Source organism: Solea senegalensis, linkage group LG3, assembly GCF_019176455.1.
Source record: "Solea senegalensis isolate Sse05_10M linkage group LG3, IFAPA_SoseM_1, whole genome shotgun sequence".
Classification (NCBI taxonomy): Eukaryota; Metazoa; Chordata; class Actinopteri; order Pleuronectiformes; family Soleidae; genus Solea; species Solea senegalensis.
The window spans coordinates 6,894,799-6,918,815 of NC_058023.1; the positions used below are offsets into that span (position 1 = coordinate 6,894,799).

At 40.4% G+C, this 24,017-nt stretch overlaps 1 protein-coding gene across 19 annotated transcripts in view; it reads right to left on the reverse strand.

Moving 5' to 3' along the window:
- The window catches only part of LOC122766468 (calcium/calmodulin-dependent protein kinase type II delta chain), a 557,529-nt gene that overhangs the window by 514,568 nt on the left and 18,944 nt on the right, over positions 1 to 24,017 (reverse strand). For all 19 annotated transcript variants that reach the window (XM_044021346.1, XM_044021348.1, XM_044021344.1 and 16 more), the window contains exons 3-4: positions 6,769 to 6,828; positions 951 to 1,005 (exon numbers count right to left, since the gene is read on the reverse strand). In XM_044021346.1, coding sequence (XP_043877281.1) covers positions 951 to 1,005; positions 6,769 to 6,828 — 115 coding nt within the window. The remainder of the gene's footprint in view (positions 1 to 950; positions 1,006 to 6,768; positions 6,829 to 24,017) is intronic.

The window sequence follows — 24,017 nt, forward strand, 5'->3', positions numbered from 1 at the left end:
ATCACTTGTTTTAATGATCTCTTTGCTAAAAGGAAGCAAAGAAACCAGACAGTATTCACGTCTAAGAAGCTGAAAAATCTGAACGCTTGGTTAAATTATTTAAAAAGAAACAAAAAACATTCCAATTGAGTATTGAGGCCAAACTGAAGATTTTTAAAAAAAAAAAAAACTTTCGAAAATAAAGTCATAATTATTATTCAAGCAAAATCTCAGATGATCAGCTGCAAGATGAGGAATGTGGAGTTACCTCTGCATTCTGCTGCTATTTAACAACAATAATAATACAGTTAATTCTAAATGATAAAAAGAATCTCATATCACGACTTCATTAAGTCGTACTAGTAAAAAAAACTCTTAGAAAAAGTCATAATATTATGACTTTTCCTTGTAATATTAAATTATACTATATACTGTTTTCTCTTCAGTTTGGCCCTAATGCTCTAATACTAATTCATCGATTATTAATTGAATAATCTGAAAAGTGAAAAGCTGTTTTGCTTTGTGTCGCCACAGACACGAAAACAAAAACACTGACAGAGAGAGAGCATCTCTTTTTTGTGTACTCATTTCGCAATGGTTAAAATGGAACATTTGCTTTATTTTCAAGTTACATACTACAGCTTTAATGGACTACCGCAATCAGTCGTTCTCAGGAGTTTCAGACAATAACCAGCCTTGTCGAGCCATCTGCAGTCACCGGCTGACTCCAGGTGAAGTTATAATCCCCCACAGAAGCACAAAGTCCCATCACTACACGGATTAAATGAGCGGCGCGAACCATCTTCTCATCTGTCGTGACACACGGCACTCAACCCAAATGTCACCGCGGGGAAATTTCAACTCGTACAGTGGTTGCACTCGTGCGCTGAGCACATTTCAAACCTGTGAGCATCGTGAAAGAAAAAACGCGACAAAGAGGCGACGTAGAAATACAAATCTCTTGCACTTACAAGTCAAAGACCAGGTAGTGGAATCCTTCCTCTGATATGCTGTCATGGAGTCGCACTGGAAGAAAGGAAAGGGGGGGGACAAAAGAGACGTGAAAGTTATTCTATTGTGTATGACAGTGTTGTGCAGATCCAGGGAAGCAGCAGGAGGTCACTGCGTGACGGATGAACAACTCACTGAAGCACAAACTGAGCACTGAACACCAGAGTCGCGTTGTTTCCGCTCAGTGGGGAGTGTGTTAAAGACTCCCGACACTAAAATCACCCGTTTTTTTATTATTTGTCATTGTAACAGACAGTTTTGTGAGCGAACAGTTATAATAGGGATTCGTTTTCTGGATTCCAAGAGCCTTGTTGTCCCAGTTAATTTGCCAGGTTTCTCTGAGCGTGTTCCAACTGTTTCTGTTCTCCCATTTCCATTTTTTTTAAAGAGATTTCATAACATTGTGTCCCCCCATTTAAATGTCTTATTTCTCCTCAAAGACAGATGACATCACAACTTGTTAAGCCTGGAAAACTACGGTTGGTGTGTGAAGTGTATGTGAGGAAGAGGAGGACGATGAGAGAGCAAATTATCGGCCTCCTGTGACTCTGCTCGGCCTATTTACAAGGTTTTCTCAGGTGCTACTCAGTATAAAAGGTTTGAGAACCACTGGGCTAATCCGTTTGAGCGAGTATTTTATAGAATAAAAACAGGTTTTCCAGATTCCAGCTTCTTAAACGTGAATATGTTGTGATTTATTTGCAGCAAATGGAGTTTTGGTTGGAGAAAATACAATTTTATTTTTAATCTTCACCTATCATTAAAAGAATAGTTTGCTGCAGTCCTGATACTGGATTAATTGAAGTGCCAATATTTTGTGGTGGATTCCGGTGAAAACAGCAGAAATCTGGGCCAAGACCTTTGTTGTAACAACTATAATCTGATTTTATTCCCCAACTTTTTTGCCCAATGTCTGCTCACAGCAATCCACACATCAAAGAAGACAAATTACAACGTCTTTATTCGACAAATATTGGGCAATGTGTTCCTCTGTTCCGCCCTGTCCCTCGCATATTCACATTCAGAAACAGTTTGCCGAGATTAGCAGCTCTTTAGTCATCACACAGTGACTGAAAAGAACTCTTTTCATGCCACTGTCAGATGTAGAAACAGAAGAAAAAAAAAACACAGTTTGATTTCCCTAAAGGTTTAATTATATTCATCAAAGTGACTGTTCTCGTATCAAGCATATTAATATTAAACAGCACACTTTAGGTTTTTTGAGCAGATAAAAGCCACACAAATCCTTCATGTGCAGCTTCTCTGTGAAACCTGACCCTGGAACAGAAAGTGAGTTAGTGTGTGAAATAAACCGTTCATCATCACTGACACAGACACGTTAATACGTTAACGACACACAATCTCCCAACAATGATAATATCATGCAAGATACTTGCATCACGATAAATTGAGCTGCAACTAGCGATTATTTTCATAATCGATTAATCTGTCGCTTGTTTTCTCAATTCATCGAGTTGTAAAATGTTGATCGCCGTTTCCCAAACCTGGAAATGATGTTTCTCGCATGTCGTGTTTTGTCCACAAACTAAAATCATTACGTTTGAATGATTTCTTTGTTATATGGAGCAAAGAAAATGACAATATTCACATTTAAGAAGCTGAAAAATCATTCATTCATTTAGTCATGAAGTGAAAGAACACAGAATTTGCTGCTTGGGGTTTAAATGTCAGCTCAGTGAGGAAATATTACGTCTCCATGCGTCGCCAGAGTGAATTCACATATATATAAGATATGAGAAATAAATGATTCACAATATTCACTTCTGTTCTCTATAAGAGGCTGGAGATGTGGAAAACACATGAGGAGACACTGTTGAAATTTTAATGTATGCCCTTTATTTGGCTTTGTGTAGGTTGAGCGGTCTCAATACAGTGTAAGCATATGGTATTTTCTTTTTAAATACACTACAGAACGGGGCATAAATCTGATCAAATATTTAAGGTTTTACTGATTTGCATTCATTCTTGTAACAACTCTTAGAGCTGGTTATGAACAGCCAAAATAACTGTTACAACGATATTAACCCCTGGAGACGCTGTAATTGCAGTCAATAATTAATGTCTCACTGCAGTTAAACGACTCTTCTGCGTCACACTGGTTACCTAACACAGCTCAAGCCCCGGCATAATTCTCCAATCTCCATTCTCTTTGGACCGTATTGAATTTTAGTGGAGCTGTCCAATATTAGTATTACAGTATTGGACACTACACTGAGTATCGCATTGTCTCATCTCTGCATAATACACGACTGGGATTTGTTTTGTCCATTTTGTATTAAATGCTAAATCACAACACCGCTTCAGGTTTCGAACGAAGAGGCAGATCGTGAACACGCCGGCACATCCTTCCCCTGCTCTGACTGTCAGTGTCTCTCTCACTGTGCGCCACAAGACGAAAGATGAAGAACTCGGCCGGCTGTTTGAGCTTCCACTGAGCCAATTATCATCTCTGTGGACTGGACATGAAACGCTGTGAACAAACAGGGTCAAACTGAAGGTAGAAAGACGTACAGTATATAATGAAGCGGCCGCTCGGGGGTTACACCTGTCAGACTGCAGCAGTGAGACGGTCTGAAACACCAAAGTGTTCGTTTCACTCCGAGAGCGGCTTCAAATGAAGAAGATCGACAGTTCCCTCTATAGTTTTAATGGTTTCGAGTAATTACAGCACAATGCAGGACCAATGAGGTTAATCATTGACAGTGTAGATCCACCGTAATGCAGCTTAAACAGCTCGCACAACAATAAAAAAAAAAGCTCAGCTAGAATTGATTTTGGCTCAGTTTTAATAATCCACAATTGATTTGTTTGGTCTGTATAAGGTCAGCGGGGGAATAACTCATGCTCTAGTTATGATATCTTCGTCTGGGCGAAACGGATTCTGTTGGAAATATTTTCAGCGGTGAACGACTGCGCCGCGAATGCGTATGAATATGAAATAAGGGGCTTCAGGAAAAAGGTCATTCCAATTTCAGTGTTTGAGAGAGGTTAAAGAGAGACAGGTCGGAGAGAAAATAGGAGATGATGGATGGATGAGAAGATTTTTAAAAAGGAAAGATCTTCCCCAAGGGATTCCCTGACGTCTTATGTCAGATAATTCCCCGATCATCATCACAGAGATCTATCACTGGGAGACTTTAGAGGTTAGAAATGCAATATTGTCTGCCCCAACGTCTTTCTCCTCCATTTATTTAGATAGGAACCTGGTCTTTGTGAGTCTATAACAGCTGCCTAAAGGCGTGAACAAGATGGTTGCCAAGTGGCAAGATTAGCCTAGTCCATATACGGCATAAAATAAGGTGTAGCCACATCTTTGGCAGCAGACAGGTGTATTTGAAGTGATTATGTGCCTATTTAAATGCAAATGGTTGAAAATGAGTGTGTCCACGCGGCCTTTTGGAGCTGGAGTCCTCATCTTTTGTGTGGGGAGGGCTAATGATGACACAAAGGCGGCTTCACACACACAGCACACGCCTGCACAAGCTACCAAAACAAAGACGTCCCTAACGTCATTAATCCACTATACAGTTTCTATATATAGAAAATAATTGTTGGCTGCTATATTGATGTTTGAAACCTTTAAAGGAATTAGGGCTTTTCCCAAGCTGGGTGCTTCGTGAATGGCATACTGTAGTAATGAGTCCAACGCCAGCTGCTCCCGACGTGTCACCGTCTTCAAATGAGAGCGCTGGGACATTTATGGAGGAGAAAAGTGACAGCGGATACGTGCGCAAACGCAAGATTCCGTAACATTTTATCAAGGTTTTTCTACTGATCCACGTCTTCCTGAACTGCTTATTTAACTGTGAAACGGTTGAAGTCCATTTAAAGGGCTCTAAAATGTCGGTCTGTTAACTAACCACCTATTAACACTGTCTCTCTCAATGCAAAATTACCGCGTTCCATTGAAATAAAGCCTCGGTTTAGTTTGGGCAATATACATGGGAAGCCAAACCTCTGTGAGATAGCCCTCTCTTATCTTTATAACACTCCATGCGTTGGTCTATCGATCCACCCCCCCATTATTCATCCGTTTGTCACTGCCACAAACTCATCCATCTTTTTTCCCTAAAGAGGAAAGAAAAGGACCAAACAACTAATAAATGCTAGTTTTCATTATGCCATGACTGAGGTGGTAATTACAGTCATTTGGTCTCTGTAGCTCCCAGTGTGAGTATCTGTGACGTGGTGGTGGGGGATGTGGGTGTTCATGTATGCAGATGTGCTATATTTGTAGATAAAGCCCATGCAAAGTACGGGATAATGTAAATATGCTCACCACAGCCACACCCCCCCCGAGGCAGAACTCATTTACATTTACAGTAAAAACTCTTGTGTGGTTTGTGTCGCACACTAAACACTGGTGTCATTGCAATAAATGAGTGTGCTACATTTGTTTTTCCTGCAGGTATAAAGACCTTGAAAAGGTAGCTCTGCAGGCCTTAGAGTCACGGTGAGGAGACAGTGCTAGGACATTAATATAAAAGCTGTTGTGTTTGAAAGCTAAGAAAAATGAAAGTCTACTAACTTAATCCAGTCAGGATCCACTCCTAATGGCAGCAAAGGAAAGGAAGGTAGCCAGAAGTTTAGCTTCACTTATCACCCACCCTACCTGAGATCCAGATCAGGTCCAGATCAGGGGTCATCAAATACATGTTTTCCTTAGCAAGTTTCTACATCATGTGTTTTACTTTGCAGGCCCAACAACTAAATAGGAAATGAGATCCTTTCAATTTTGTTTGGGCCACAAATTGATGCTAGTGGGCCAGTTTTGGCCCGCGGACCATAAGTTGCTTAAAGCCAATATACAGCAGGATAGGAAATTAACTTTTCTATTAGGGAACTTTTTTTTTTTGCCTCAGTGAAATATGCCTCATTGCTATTTTGGATCATTTCCAGGCAGTTTTATCAAATCTAGGGAAATACTCTGTTTCTCCTCTCACTGTGCTGCCAAGGTTCACTAAATCAAATTTAAGGTTTTTTTTTTTTTCTTAATATCACTTGGAATTGAATTAAATCCCAACTGCACTGCTGTTGCAGTTTAAAGGATATGATGGAGCATCAGTATGATTTCTTTTAGTCCTAGAAAAGTATTAAAAATGTATTTCATGATCTACATATTAAACATTTTTTCTCGTTTTTTCCCTCTCTAGGGGTCGCCACAGCGGATCACATTTTTCAGTGATCCACATATGAGATTTTTTAAGGTGGATGCCCTTCCTGAAGCAACGCTCCCATCCGGGTTTGGGCCCGACAGCAGATGGCTGAGTGTCCAAATTAACCTAGAGCTGAAGCAATAACTCGATTAATCGGTTATTAATCCATCAACTATTTTGATAATCAATTCATTGGTTTTGAAGCTTTTCTCATGATTAAAACAAGATTTGATTTGAAACAAGATAGTTTCAGCTTGTTAAATGTGAATATTTTCTGGTTTCTTTGCTCAATGAAATCATTTAAACTGAATCATTTTGGTTTTGACAAACACTGATCAAAATTTTTTCTGACATCTTATGCACCAAACGATTACTCGATTAATCAAGAAAATAATCAACAGGTTAATTGATTATGAAAATAATCGTTAGTTGCAGCTCTAAATCAATAGAGAGCGATGGGAATTGGGTACATAACCTATATTCATACAACTCTTCACTAGCTACTTTACTGACTTCTGACCCTAATATACAGTTTATTAAACACAACTCTTGATGAGACATCATGACAGACACAAAGAAATAGCAAGGGAGTGCTGGTTACCGATGTTGGGATGCTTGAGCAGACGGCAGATCCTGGCTTCGCGCTCCAACTTCTGGTGATCTGCGGGAAACAATAAGACGGCACATCAGTCACATCTGTCCGAGGAGCAGCCCCCGCAATTTTAACATCAGCGCAGAGATTCCACGTATTGAGAACCACCCATCCACCACTCCCTCCCTTTTCCGAAACAGATGATCAAATCAACCAACGATCATAATTCATTACAGAGTACAGAAATCCATTTGAGGAAAACGTCTCCAGCAATACTCTTAATACAGGATGAAGGAAGACATTCAGACAAAAGTCAACTGTGAATAGTGTAGCATTGTCGCGCTCGACTCCACATGCGCTAACGTTGAATGTAGAGTCCGATGTGTTCAAGTGCCACGTTCATCAATAACCACTCGACGTTCATGCAGCATATGGAGAGGCCAGGATGTGAAGTGACTAAATGCTAACATCCACTCATGGGAATTCACACTCCAGTGAAGTACACTCACACACTGAAGGTTACGTCCCCTGCCGACGCTTCATCTCAGCTCTTACAGCGGCTCAGAGACAATTCTCTGATTCATTGGGGGAGGAACTGTGCCCGTTGTTTTAAACCAAAATAGTAATATTGTAATATTGCGTCATAGCTTCTCTGAAAGAACGAATGACAAGATTGTTTCTGTACAGCAGAGATCCTGGCAATAATCTGGGCCTCAGGTGGGTTGAAGAATCAAAGACGGCCTCAACATTTATCCCAGTGACTCCCTCGCCGCATTTGAAGAAATAAAACAAGGGAAAGCCAAAAGCCAGATCAGAAATAGTCACAGAACTCATGTTACGGGATTCATAAAGCTGGGGTTCACGTAGGTGCCAGCTCACGTAGGAATAAAGGAAAATGAATCGGTGGATAAAATAGCAAATTCGGCAGACGTGTTGGAAAAGCTCAGGGAACATTGGAACTATATTTTGTTAATCAAATCTGAATTCTTAAAAGTAAGGCAAAAATCATGGGACAGTGTGGAGGAAAGAGCTGTCTTCTGAGGGGAAAGTTGGAACAGCGGAGGGAGGAGGTTTAACAGAACAAGTTTATGTTGTTGAGGCTTGGGTAATAGTTGGCTGCAGAGTAAGTAAGACTGTACCAAAAGAAAAAGCTCAATATGGACCAGATATGAGAGGTCCTGTTGTAACATCTGTTGTAAATGTACAGTATCACCAGTGTCAGATGTGACGGTACCAACTCCAATCACACCTCGCCTTACAAGTCTCTTAGTCCTAATCTGACCAATGGGATGCGCTTTCACGGGGGGGCCATAATCCTCTCAGTCACTGGGTCTGAAGTAGACTTCCCTCCCTGTCTCCACATCACTGCTGCTAATCTGTGACATAACAGGATTCACAGCACGAGTGGTGCTCACCCGTCGTCAAACATCCCACCACAGGCAGCTGGTCTCTTCCTTCCGTTCGTTCACAGTCTTCATTATCAGCCCGCCACATGTTGTGTGCAGCTACTTTTCAGATAATTTCATCTCTTCCTGTTTGGAAATACATAGTCCCATTGAAAATGCAGTCATAAAAACGGTCTTGAAAGTAGTGAAATTATTTGTTTATTGTTTATTATTATGTCTGGTTTGGTTTTCTGTTGAACAGAAGAATATCTTACATTTAAGTCGTTTTGTCTGTTAGCATGATTAACCAAGAAGACAGCTATTATATTTTGGATGTGGATTTTTTTCCCCCACTTTCTGTAAACTAGCAGGCTAGGATGCTAGTCTTTGTGCAGTCGCAAGAACCCCAGTTTTTATATCATGAAAGAAATCTGCTGTGCAATTTGTACACATTCATAAATGCATTTGAGCAGAATCGATGGCAGAACACTGGCAAATGCAAACCAGTTGCTGTTTTTAACGTTACTGTTTTTGCATTTTTAGGGCAATGAGTCAAGTAGCAAGTTTACCAAAAATAAATGTGAGAGCAAATCTTGGATTTGTTTCAGTTTCTCTTCGAGTTCTTATTTGACTCAGACTTAAGATGTTCTCCATTTTCACCCAACTGTAATTCCTGTGGCGTTAAAAATAACTCAACCGCAATGTGAATAGGAACTTTACACAATTTTACACAATCCTGGGGCCAAAACCCTTATATCCTCTTATAATGAGGGCTATAGACTGTTGCACACAGATACACTGTTCCTTCTTTTTAAATCTCATTAGCATTGTCAAATTTGACCAAAAGTAACTCTACATGCTACAGGCAAAACTGACGTTCAGTTAAAATCTACATAACAACAAATAACAGTGTAAAATATGTGTAGGACACAAGGGATTGTTTATTTGCAATGTGGAATGTTGCATGACTCATTTTCTACAGGCTGTAACATTCTGATGAAAGATGGTTCCCAGTTAAAACCCAAAAATACCCAATATTTTACAGAAATATTTTAGTTTTAAGGTTCCAAAACTCTAAACAACCAGTTCAGAAACTCCTCAGCTAACGGAATAACCTTCCATGCCATTATAAGTCAACGGAATATTATTTTTCTCCTGTTGCGTGCCCTGGCGTGATTCACTCAGGAGCCGACCCATTTAACAAACCTACATGAGCTCCTGAACATCATCCCCGGGCCACAGAAAGGAGGACAGCCAGCTATTTTCATCTCAGCTGACTGATCAAATGAGCGGCCTTCGCAGTGAAGCAGCACATCTGGCTTCTCAATCACAGACAGCGAGGTTCAGTCACTTAAAACATAATCCCTCAACGTGCTCAGACAGTCATTACCGTCACATAACCACCTCGAAACAAACACACATACACATGTGATTTTAAAACAAGAGGGAAAGAAGAAAATTCAGTCAGTCTAACCTTTAATCACTGAGTGTGAAAACGAAAAAGATTTGTCATTCCTGACCATTTTCACCTGCTGTTATTCAAGTAATAAGTGAGTAATGGAGTTTGGTGCCAAGAGACCAGCAGAGTGAGTGTAATAAGAAAATGGCAGAAGTGATGAAAACACCCCTGACATATCAAACCGCCCACATATACATACTAACCCATTTTACTTCGCCTGCTCCCTCAGGCAACATCTCCTCTCTCATTTCCTGGCTCTCCCTTCTACATGTTCACTCCAGCAGACTGAGTCAACCGATTCCAGGTGATGCCAAAACGCAAAAAAAAAAAAGGCAGGGTTGGAAACAGAATAGAATATGAGGCACAGTTCTTTTTCTCAAAACACTATATATACTAAGAGCTGCTACTGACACTTTGAACTAACAACCTACTAATTGACAGACTGTAGAAATGGGTCAGAGTCAGCGGTTGTGCCATTAAAATGGTTTGTCTCGTATCTCTTTAATTGGACACTTTCTGTTCCAACTGTCAAATAGTTTACTTTTGTTCACCTTGTATCTTGTGGGGTGCCCCAGGGAACCATCATTGGTCTATTATTATTTTTTCATTTGTATCACAACCTTGGGTTTTTATCATCACTTAACATGGTATTTTTGTTTGTTAAATGTTTGTATGATAACACTGTAAATCATTTACAGCACAGCAGTGTCAGTGGTTACACATATTTTCTCTCACATTGTAACTACTGTGTCTGTGCCGCAAAACCTCATATATGGTCCTATATTGCTTTCAATTTATATGTTAATCCTTGAGACATTCCACAGAACTAGTACTATAGTAAGATATTACATGACTGGTGGTTCATGGTCAAAAATCTGCCATTTTTAAATCTCTTCTATTTTTGTAAAGAATTGGCTACTTTTTAGAACCATAAACATCACGTATGACTTTTACAATTTTGTTTCCTGATTGGGAAAATGAATCGATTTGTACGCAGATGACACCAGATTGTACCTTTTCTCCAAATTTCAATAATATACAAGTTCCCCATCAACATCCAAAAACCTTGCTGCATGTGTGACAGTAAATTTTGCTGCTTGTCCGACCCTATAACAATTTAAAATTTGACTTTAATTCACAAAAACTGAATAAGTCTTTTCTTCAGGAAACCAAACTATAAAAAAAAATCAAGCGATGGAGGTTTTTGCAAGCACAGTGTCTACACTCTGAAACCCACTGCCTTGTAAAAATTGCTTATTCCTTGGATAAACCTGAAACACATTGGCTCATGAATAAGACAATGACTTCAGGGCAGAAGACGAGACACGCTTTTCTCCCACAACACACCGATCCTCGCTGCGCAACCCCCAACGGAGGGGTGGTGGGTCAGCTTCACAGGTCTATTCTGACGCCTGAGCTGACAGTCATCATTAGCAATGGTAATCACTGTGACTTTATTTACTGGTGGAGCTGCAGTGGCACTGGAGACTCTTGGGTATGTGTGTGTGTGTGTGTGTAATTGCAGGAATTGTAACAAGAGCCCTGATAAAATGCAATTAGCTGTAGCTAACAAGGATTCTCAGTGTCTGCGTCGATGTGCGTCTTCACACTGACGCAGAGTTGGAGAGATGTCAAACTATGATCTAAAAATTGCAGGAAAATAGTTGCTGTCATGAGAATTTTTATGATGTTGTTGTTGCTCCTAAGTTGCTTTTATTTATAAATTGCCTCATGGGTTGGACATTTCTTGCACACTGCACACGGCCTGGATGCCGCATGTTCCTCAACCTTAGTATAAAGTGATTCTTTCATTGGTAAATAGTGCCTTTGTGGACAGACTGTAAAAGTTTCCACTATTATCCCCAATTTATTCTATTGCACACGCTGATACTTTGAAGCTGTGTGACCATGAATCATGTTTTGTGGATGCTCTTTTGTCATTGAAATGTACTTACATCGGTTCCATGTTGGTAGCAAGAAAAGCATATTTCGATCGGTACGATTTTCTCTTAGACGTCTATTTTATAACCAGCACAGGCTCAAGAGTGATCAAGAAATATACAAGTAAAATAAATTATTGAAATAACCTCTCTACCTGTTGTCTAGGTTACTATCCACTACAGACTTTTTCTCCTCATTCAATTTCACATTGTATTAAGCTTCTCACGTCTTCCTGAGGCCAAAATCATTGAGATACAGAGCAGCACAGACCCGCACTGACTCACTCGCAGCTCTGGCCCAGTTAAGCCCACAGATGATATTCCAAGCCAGAACCTTGACCACTGCAGCCGCTCAGAGACCGCGCAACGAGGCCATCAGACGGCTCACGTTGCCATTATGATGACACAGAGTGAAAAGAACAGGAAAAAATTGTGTCATAAAACATGAGAAATGTCTGGGAAAAAAAACGGTGACTCAAGATGTAAAAAACAACTATTCAGAAGCTTTCTCTGAATGGCAACACTGCTTCTCTGTGGCTTGAGGCACAGAAGCCAGAAGCCTCAGTGCATTGCGTTTGTGTGGGAGGCGGCTGCTGCTGTATTTGTGCTTCATTTATCACATTCCCCTTCCCTTTCTGCCTACCTGTACACTTAAGTGAAGACAAGAACACCATCATCATCACAGCACCGGTAGAGACAAAACAAAGGCAAAAGGAGGCTGATGTGACGTGAAAAGGGCTAAAAATAAACCAGGTCGGGAAACCACAGCACATGCCCACACGCAAACACACACGGAGAGACGGACTGATGCTGCCGTGGGCAAGAGCAGAGAGCAGGTGTGACTAACATTCAGAGCATGTGTATCTGGATGAGTGGGAGGTGAAGAGGGAAGAAGGTGATAAGAATCAAGGGGGGGAATGGATGGAATGTAGAGCCTGGACAACCCATGTCTTATTTTTTTTTAAATTTCAGATAATTTGATATAACTGCGATACAAAAACAAAGATCCACCTTTCCTTAAATCTTTGTCGGTGCTGCCCCACACTTGATTTTAAAAAACGTGGGAGACCACAAACACAACAGATTCTGTAAACGATATTCAATGTTTTTTTAATCCAGAGAAAGCACAGACGAGACGATCCAGTCGAGACACAGTACCACACACTTGGTGTTTGATCAAACGATTGCAGGGTTGGAGATTCCAGGGATTTTGGGATCTCACAGAAACTCGCATGATTTAACGTGACTTCAGAATATAAACAGACATGGAGGCGTGACGTTTTGTGCTGAGAAACGCAAAAAAACCTGTCATAATGTAGCTGAGAAGACAGAATCAACTGGGCTTGTACAAGTTATGGTTCTAAAAAAGAGGATTCAACATCCATTTCCCAACTCGCTCTCATTGGTTATTGGTTCTGCTCACGCAATGAATCGCTGTTCAAATCGTAAACATGTTTAATACTTCCTATTTTAATTTTAATTCTGTGACGTTAAAATTGTGTCTGATAATCCCTCACACTACAAATCTGTTCATATCATCCTAAAATCAGAAGACACCCACGATTCTCGAGAGGGCCAGATCGGGACTGAATTCGGGCCAATTCTCCTCAAGTGTGGGGCAGATTTAAGATTACCTTAGACTAAAACTTAACAGTTTAATGGTTAAGAAATGTTCAAGGTCAAGAATTAATGCTCCATTTTGCTCCTAAATAAAAGCATATGGACACAGATACAGTCAGCACCTAGAGACAAATATGCACTGGAGGTTCACAGACGTCACCTGCAACCAGGCTCCCACTGACTGGACGGACACCAGCTGTCAATGATGCTGGTGTCCGTCCACTCATATGTGCTGTAATTTGTTCGAACATCCATCCATCCGTCTTCTACCGCTGTATCCTCCTCACAAGGCCATTTTTTAATTTTTTAAACGCAGTCATAGGTACGGAAAATGAACAGCTGTGAGTTGACAGGTTAAAAGCCAAACACAAGAACTACATGACATATGTCAGTGGAATTTCACAGGTTTCTCTTAAAGGCCTGTCAAGCAGCATATAGTCTCTGACTACTTTATTTCATCCTCCATATTCCCTGTCCCAGCAGCTTTCACTCAGCGACGTCCTGGTTGTTCTCGCCACGCGGGCCCTTCAATGCGTGGCGTTAGGTTGATATGATGGGTCAGCATGTGGGCGGGCAGGTGGCACCAGCGGCGGCTGTCAGCGGTCAGCCCCGCTATCACCGGCCTCCAGGCGCTCACACGGCGTCACGAGCAGTCAGTGGGACATCCATCATAATCCTGCATGTGACAGCCGAGCTTTCTGATACGCATTACGCACTCTCTCCCCACACTCAGCTCTCAGTTTTTGATGAGCTGAAGTCCAGGAGGATCTGGAGAGTAAGTAATGACCAAGGGAGCGAGTGAGCGAGTGAGTGTCTTTTAAAAAACTGACGTTCACAGGACAGACCGGTGTCTCAAAAAACCGACTATGACAATTCTGTAGTTCTGTTCACAGAAAAAAAAAAAGGTTTTTGAATGCCGACAGCCAGATTGCAGCTACAGCACATGTACTGATGGTTTAGGCTGATCATGTGATGAAGTTGATGTAGTGTAAACAGGAAGAGAACAGGCCCAGCTGTTACATACAGAGAGGAGGAGGAGGAGGAGGAGGAGGGGGGAGGTTTGGACTGACCAGCTGGGTTTCCATACTGATTTTTTCTCATGGGGCAGTGAATTGCACAATGATGCATGCTCTTTTTTTTTTTCTTCATCTTGGATCAAATGTGCACACTGATTCACTACAGAGTAACATTCTAATCAGTGTAGTGTGATAATGACTATTGTTTTAAAGGGAAGGCACAGACACCGCTTTATCACGTTGACCTCTTCGGACTGCAAACTTAAGTGGGCATAGATTTTTATCAGGTTTGCCTTCTGTTATTCATTTGGTCAGTGTTAGCAGTGACATAGATGATATATTGAAAGCCATTATAATGAAGAACTACTTTGGCAACTTTACTTTATACAGTATGGTTAACAGACAGACACACAAGCACCCACATGCTCACAACCTGAGCTCCTCCAGCTGTTGATCCCAGTAGGACACGAACAAATCTTGGCACGAATCCTTGGGGAACACCCAGGCTTCTGGAACACCTTGTTGTACAGTATCTTACCTAAGCAAAATATTTTCTTTTTTTCTTTTTTTTAAACTGCTGCCATGACAGCTGTCCACACCCTGCCTCACACGACGAGGAAACATGTCAACTTCACACCTGCTGCAACAAACCAGCAGCATCACAGCAATCTTTTCTTAAAATAGCTATTTTTATATCCCCCAAAACTGTGATAAAATAACCAAAAAACTGTTTAATTGACCAATTTGATGTTCCAGTTTTTACAGCATAGCAAAAACCTAAGTCATAGTGAACTCCTGACACCAAGTCAAAAAGAATGACACCCATGTACACAAGTCTGGGCCTGCTTCAACAAAACCTGCGAGACCAAGTGCAGTAAAGAATGCACACAACTGGGTGTCACACATTCCCCCCCGGGCAAAAATGTTTCTGCGGGAAAGTCTGTATAAACAGGGAAAAAACAAAACACTTTTCTGCTTAAGCAAGCTGACAAACATACAGGGAGGAAGAGACGAGCAGGTCGTCCAGGGTTTAAGGGATTAATGTTACAACCAAAAAAGCCTGGACGGAACAAGAATTCACCCTCTAATGGAGCACAAACAGTGCTGAACTGAAATACTTCAAACCGTCACACTTTAGCACCATAACCAATGTCTAAATTTATGTTTGTGCCTTTTTTCTAGTCATTATTTTTATAATAGCTAGCAAAAACATCTTGCAAATAGTTCCAAAAATTGGAATCTTAACAGCCAGGTAAGGCAGCTCAAAAAGTGAAGTACAGAAGGTTAAAATGTAAAAATGTCTTAAAGCTAAGCTAACGTTATTTTCTTATATAAATATTGACACTTTTTCAATATTTGCTAGAAAGCAACATAATGCAGAAAAATTATAAAAAATTGAAGTCATTCCAGGACCTCATGATTTATTTATTTCATATTCATTGCCTTTCAAATAATGTGTTTCTTATGAAACTGTAATGTAAAGAGATTAATGTTTATTTTTAACCATTTATCTCAATTATATTGTCAATTATAATTATTAGGTCAGGATAATCACCGTACAGAACAGTAGATGCATATTTTTATGTTAAATTTGCTACAACACGTCTATTTTTAATATATTTAAAGCTTTAATTGTCTAAATGAAGGTTGAGAAAATTAATCACCTCCATGTATGGTACAAAAATAGTAAAGACAGAAGAATAGTGCTAAAAAAAAACATTCTATTTCTGTGTAGCAACACAATCTCTTCATCATCTTCATCATGAGCAATTAACAAAAACATGTCGGCACATGACCCGCCGATCAAACCCCAGGCCGCCGTGGCACTGAGAACATCCCCCGCTGGCGACCTTCAGTTAATGCCACACTCATTCTCACATCTCTCACTTTCATCTTTCCCCTCCATCCCTTTCTTCTTCTTCTTCTTCTTCACATCCTTTGTCGTCGTCTCTTCTTCTCTCCTTCACCATTTTGTCACAGTTCACTGGTTCGCTGCCGTCGCTCCCCAGACTCCATCGTCTCACAAATAACATCAAACAAACACATTCACACTAAAAATATGTCGAACCTAACTGACTGTGACAGCTTATGGGAGTATATCAAGCATTAAATTTGTCATTAATTTTCTTCTTGGGGAAAATCACATTAAAGCTGCTGCCAGCAGTGTTTGCAGCACTTGTTGTGATGATATCATTGTTGAAATGACACAGTACAAATACTTTAGTGTACTTAAGTACAAAATTCACATATCTGTACTTTGTGACTCATATTTCGAGTAACTTTTACATTTACTCCACTACATTTCCTCTAACTATCTTTGTTACTCGTTACCACCAAATAAAATCAGATTTATATAGAGCTTTTCTAGTCTTGATGAGCTGCTTTACACCACAGATTTCACCCATTCACACGTTACAACATGGGGTTAAATGTCTTGCTCAAGGACACATATAGACGAGCAGAGCCAGGAATTGAACGCACAACCATCCTGTTGAAAGACTCACCCCTCACTGATCTGCCATGGTTCAATCCTAACTCCTCACTTTTTTAATGCTTTTACTTGTACTTCTAATACAAGACTGGATAATATCTATTCCAATCAGTCAGTTTGCATGACATTAGAAAAAATAATTATTGTGTTAGTGCGACTGAAACTCGACTCAATAATAAATGTAAACACGTTCGTCCAACCGAATACTGACACTGGGTGTCCTCTTTCATGTATCTTAGCCATGAAACAATCTGCCATTATTTCAAGTTTGTGTATGGTAGGAAGACTCAAAATGGCGCCTGGCATGCTAACAATGAGCCACAAGCTAAACTGAAAAAAACAAGCAGAAAGTGGGGAATATCGCTACCTAGCATTACTATAAATCCATTTCCTGCTAGTACTCGTAACCATTCAAATCCATATCTGAAAGTAGACTTTGTTTTTAATCTTGTAAATGATATATTTCCTACAGTGAAGTGTCGCCTACACTGCTAATGAAGCTCAGGCTTGTGTTAGCATGGAAACATACAGAGTGATACTGTGGCCTCACTGGGAGGCGCAACCACCACAGCACAATATTGACTCTAAGTTCTATTCACAACATGGTACATGGTGTATTTAAATATGCCAAAAACAGATTTTACTCTGGGGAGCAACACAAAATAGTAAACCTGTTGCCAGTAAAAACAAGGAAGTGAAACACATTTTTTTTAAAAAAAGGGCAGTTGGAGACAATCGACCTCTTATATCGCAGCAAAAATCCAGCTACTGTTGCTTCTGTGAGTTTAAAATAAACATAATCTATATAGAGCTACAAAACTGACCTGAAAGATGTACTAATATTAGCTGAGCCTGACAGTATCATCTCCTGACCTTTATGCTGTTTTATTTTATACTGTATTTCACTGTATTTATATCCAGATACAAAAACATGTTGTAACAAATGTCTTGTTTTGTCCACAAACCCAAATTATTTAGTTTTAATGATTGGTTTGTTATATGGATCAAAGAAACCAGAAAATATTCATATTTAACAAGCTTAAAAACGCCTCTTCTCCAATACAATAGCCACACCTGATGACAGAAAGTGCATTACACATTTTCCATAAAACTATCTCCAAATTATGATGGTATTATTTTCCTATGTAATGTTCCAGTTTACTGACAAACGCTGCAGTCACATTTCCAAGACCATCAGTTATGGATGCGACATGAAAGAGACACTGAATGATTCTGTTGTCATCTTTCATCCATCAAGTGTGTCAACATGATTCATCATTTTCCACTAACAGGGGGAAAAAACACACAAAAAAAGGATTTCTTTATCCAGAATCAGGCAGCATAAAGACATTCAATAGTGAGGTCATGGGGGCCGTGTTGGCTTAAAGAGGAGTTTTAGTCAGGACTTTGGAAAAATTAAGCTCAACGGTATCCCAGATTATATTTTATAGGAAGCTGAAAGGGAGAAGAGTGACAACAAATACATGTCTTTCTGATATAATGTTAAAAAACAGATTTGAAAATGTGTGGGAGAATAACAAAGTAGGGTTGAAACAATTATTTGCCGATTAATGGATTAAGATTTTTTTTATTATAATTATTAAAACAATTTTTATGATTTTTCAGCTTCTTAAATGGTGACTATTTTCTGGTTATATATAAATGTTTGGGACATTTGAGAACATCATTTCTGACGTTTTATGGACCAAAGCGATTACTCAAGAGAATAATAAGAGAGAATAAATCGACAGATAATAGTTATTTTCAGTCCTAAAACAAAGACAAGTATAGGGGGCAGTCATCTGTAATTCACAAACATCCTCTGAACACAACGCAAACCTTGTCAAGTATAATTTAACCCAACTTCAGTGACGGCCGACAGTCTATTGTATGTTAACAAAAAAAATCAGTCCTTTTACACATCCAGCACCGCTGAAGGAAACGTTAGCATTCATGTGCAGATATTTTTGTGTCCACCCAGTGGATCTAAGTCCATTAATGAGCCTCCTTTGAGCTCTGATTTGGTCTCTGGAGACAAACATCGGGCTCTTTAGTTCGCTAAACGCTGCGCTGTGTTCATCAGCCGCTCTCTAACTGTGTGTGTGCAGGTACAGGAAACAACACTGACAGAAACCCATTAGTATGTGTGCAGAAAAAAAGCAATGAGTAAACCAAAACCGTCAAGTTAAACTGCTGTATGAGTAAAACTATTAGCCCATGACAACTGTATAACTATGACAGCCTGCAGCTTCTATTTGTAATGGACATTTTCACATCAAATCAACATCTGAACAAGTCTTTCGACTCCATATCAGGAGTAATCTGTATCCACTTTCTAAGGGTTTCTGTTGGAAGAATGACATCAAGGTGAAACTGAAAGTAATTGTTCACAGCTACTGGTGGAGTCATGACTGATAAGAGCCAGTCAGGACACTTATGAGGGTAACTGCTTCAACAAGACTCCATTTATGTCTGTCCAGATTTAAACGCAGACCCAGAGCATTCAAACAAATGCAATTTTCCCGGTATGGCCATTTTAGGGCTCTTAAACGCTTGGGTAATAGAATAGTAGAATTGACACCTGTTTTAACAATAATGGATGAAGCATTAGAGCTTCTCTCGGTTAAAAGGAACTCAAACTCAACTTATGCAGACCAGAGCAAAAAAGCAAAAGCTCACATGTGAAGACACACTTAGTCATCATCACTGATGAGGTCTCGCAGCTAATTGCTGCTAGTGCGTCCCGTCTGGATGACCTTGAAGTGCTACCTCCCGTGTTAATGGTTTTTCTGATGTGAGCAGACTCTTTTCTTTCCTCGGGTCAGAACCTTTATTTCTTCATCTCCACCACAGCGTTTGTCACCTGCTCTGGGTTCTGTCACGTTATCTGCCTTGTCTTTTGAACACCAAAAAGCACGCGACCTCTCACTTCATGATAATTGTCCAATTTTCTTTGTTATTTGCTGCTTTTTCTCGGTATGACCCGAGCCCAGTGAGTCTTTAAAATGGCTGTTGTTTACTCTGTTTGTTTCACTAAAGGAGCCATTAAAGTGCAGATGGACAAATCACCGTTCCACTACCTCTGCTACACTTTGATCAGAGAGGCTTCAGATGGGCAGGTTCAAGAGGTCAAATTGAATCACTTGCCACCAGAACGAGCCCCTCATCTGGACAAGACCTTCCACATTTCTAGAAATGTTACAATGCCTCAGATACAGCTGAAAATCCACCCCAGATTGGGCATTAGGGAGCACAGAAATCTTTAAATCTTTGCATACTTCATACAAGGTCAGTCAAATACAACTGTTAAGATACACTATATGGAAAAAAGTATTTGGACGCCTGACCATTACACTTCTTGGAAGACTTTCCTCAAGATTTTTGAGTGTGCTTTTTGGGGAATTTGTGTCCATTCATTTACGAGGTCTAGCACTGATGTTGGACGAGAAGGCCTGGCTCGCAATCTTTGTTCATCCCAAAGGTGCTCGGTGGGGTTGAGGTCAGGGCTCTGTGCAGGTCAGTCAAGTTCTTCCATACAAAAACACGTCAAACCATGTCTTTATAGTCCTTGCTTTCAGCACTGGAGGACAATCATATTGGAACAGAAAAGGGACTTCCTCAAACTGTTGCAAAACCAAGTTGGAAGCATAGCATTGTCCAAAATGTCTCGGTATGCTGAAGCATTACGTTTGCCCTTCGTTGTAGATAAGGGGCCAAACCAAAGCCTGATTGGAAAACCTGAATTCAAAACTTAACAAATACTTTTATCCATATAGCGCATGTCTGAAAGGGATCAATGCTTAGTATTGGCAAGGTCTAGGTATCAAAATTGGTATTTGAAAGGAAACATGGTACTGAAACATCTCATCAGCTCCAGAGATTGTGCTGCAGGCGTGAGTCACCGTCAACTGGGAAAACAGTCTGTTTAATGAGTCAACACTTGCTGGCTTGCACTCTCTACTGCACAGAGCAGGGACTCTGTTACAAATTTCCATTAGGTTTAACTCCCGTCTAACCTGCCTTCATTATCCAAACGCTTACATGTCATTAGTTCTCATTTAAAAGTTGTGTGTTAATTGTTCAGCCTTCTTACATGTTGCAAAGAATTGAGGAAATTGGTGGGGGTAGAAGTTAAGTAAAAAAGGTAAGTCACAAAGATTAACGAGACTTTTTACAGTGTCATCTCAGGGTGTTCATGTTTGACAAAGGCTGTAAAGCAGGAGGGCAGGAAATGCTGTCTGATGCCAAACTTACATTAGAGCAGCTCTCTGATCTCATTCTGTCTACGGGATTAAAGGGGAAAGTGATCACACCATCAAGCCTGAGGGGAAAGTGTGTGTCTGTGTCTGTGTGTCACAGGTAGGAATGGGACAAAAGTGGCAGACATAGACACTTCTTGGCTAAACCTCTTCATCCTAATGCGAGAATTGGAGATAATGAAAAATGACAGCATCCACATTTCCACTGATTTCCCATAAGCCCCATTTTCACGATCTTATTTTCACGGCCACCAAGTTGAGGTTTTTTGCAGAAAAACGAAGACTTGATTTGCAATATTGCGAATCTTAAACACTGCAGGGAGTAGCTTTCATGTGGTGACTACTGTGTTTATCATACAGGGGAATTATGACAAAATACAGTACTGGCTCTAAGGAAACGTACCAGTGTCATGCTACTGTGGCGCTTTTCCACTATACAGTTCTAGCACGTCACGGCTCGACTCTACTCAAGTAGATTTCGGGTTTTTTTTTTTGCTTTTCCATGAGGGATAGTACCTGCTCTGGTGAGGTTCCAGGTGAGCTGTATGTGACGTCAACAGAGTGCCGGCCACTGATTGGTAAGAGAGTGTCGCCACTGGAAGAGTCATGAGCGCGACCCCTGACACAAGAATCAAACCGAACAATGCTGAATCATAGATTTAAAAAGATTTAAAAATCCTGAAAACATGCACTAATCTCCAACATTTAGCAAGGAAATCCGGCGATCGTGAGGAGTATTTCAGTTCAGTCATCCTGCGGCCATGCTATCATGAACACACCTATGCTGAGGAGGTATTAAAGTACTGAAAAACAATGTACCTGATACCAAACTGAGAAGAGTCGAGTAGAGCCAAGCCAAGTACTGTGCGCCTTGGTGACAGAAGTTACATTTTTGGCTTTGCTTGATCTTTAACTTGCTGAAGGAGAAGTTGATGAAGGATAATGGCGGACAGTGCTTGAAAGAATATTCACGCCTTTAAAATCCTGCACTTAAACTTTTCAAAGTCAGTGTCAGTTATTGTATTATGGCTTACCCTCAAACTCTTGTGAGAAAAACCATAAAAACATGTTTTATTATCTGTAAATGTGGGAATGAATTAACAGTTCATCTTGAAGTTCTATGTAGTAGAAATGGGTCCATGCCATTTTGTTCACCCTGTGCACTCTTGCTTTCACTGGACTGAACTGGCTCTTAAAAGAACCTTGAGATTTATATTTATGTTAACACTAATACTGAGGCAATGTGGAAAATATACCTGAGCCCTGGCCAAAGCCCTGATGATGCCCAATCCATCTTGTTCGTGAACGGATGGGAAAAAAAAAAACCTCTTCAGATGACCTTTAGTTATGGCATTGAGCTTGAAATGTGATTTGACCACGTGCACACTTGGGAACCGCCACTTCCTCCTCTCTAACTCCCAGATGTCATTTCTCCAAACCCACTCTTGCCCTAGAGGACTTTTTGACAGATGTACGACCGTGAGGGACAACAAAGCCAGCGGAGGAGAGACATAATCCAGAGCCGCTGAGAGCGAGGAGGAAGAGGATGTGTGCGAGTCTCTGGCTGTGATGCACTGACAGCAGCACGAGACTGGGATTATAAACCCTGGATTACACATGCTGGCACACAAAAAGGTAAATCCACCACTGGATCTGGGACTGCTTTCACTCAAACTGAAACTTCCCATGTTTAAAGGCTCAGCATATCATTATTTCTTCTTGTTGTCATGCTACCCATGGCAACAGTGAGGGTCAAAGGACAAAACACTGTAAAGTTAACGGATGCATCACTTAATCCAATTTTATGAATGTAGATTTTCAGTCAGGTATTATAAGCAACTGTAAATTGCGTATGACTACAGTGGCTAAACATATCACAATAAATTCATATAAGTACCCCGTTCAAATGGAAGGCAAATCTTTCGATTTACTAGTGGAACCACATTCTCACGCTCGTCTGTGGTCATTAACTGTGGCTAATGACCCAAAGTGTCACAGATTCAGGCGGCTAAAATTAGTTTTCTCCATAGGGGTGTTTGAACTCAGCCTTGGAGCGAGAGATATATAAATGGAGATCTCTGGAGCAGACCTTCTTAGCCTGTTGCCACCACAACCAACCTAGCTGCAGATAAGAGGAGTGAAATAGATCGATAGATGGGACTATTGCTGTGAAGCATTCAGGCACAAGCTCAGTAAAAACTTAAAAGCTCTGACCTAGGATAACGAGAAAAAAAAAAAAACAGATTTCAGCCACTTACAAAGGCTCACCCAATAAAACCTACATCAGCCTGAGTGTAGGCCATTTTTAGAATATGTTGAATGCTTTATCTCATTGTTATGCTGCGTTTACACCAGAGTTTACATAAAAAAATCAATGCACACAATTGTGTGTGGGCACCCAGAGCTCTACGACACAGGTTGCTATATGTACCTTGCCAAAAACAAAAACTGCAGTGATCCCATGGTGCAAATGGCGTGGCACAACGCAGCATTAGACACGATGGTGTTGTTTTGTTTACTTTCTGCACCGAACCTCATGGAGAAATCCAGCCATTTTACATCATAGAAACACAAATGTGTGGACTTTAGTGGACTTTAGTGTGGGAAAAGTTAGTGTGGTTTACAAAGTGCCACAACCTTCAGTTTCCAGACAGGAAAAAAAACTTTGACCCCAGTGTGTATTTACACTGCATAATTAGCTTTTGAAATGTTTTAAGATTCATTACTGAACAATACACTTGACTCATTCTCTCAAGAGCGACAAGCATATCTTAATGGGCCTGTTCCCTCTGTAATAGCTCTTCGGTGTAACCGGTTGTCACCAGTGGCACCAATTTGCTTTTGATGAACACCAACTTTGACTCGAAAACTTTGAAAAAAAAAACGAGACAACAAGGACTGAAGCAGATGTCCCGAGGCTCAAAACCATACAAACTACACACACATGGACGCACACAACACACAAGAGACACAAGACCCACACGGTTTTTTTTTTTCTTTCATTCCTTGTACCTCATTGAGTCAGTTTATAGAAGTGAGTCACCCTCAAGTGGAGGCGGTAAATCTCGACAGCGGTGTGACACAACCG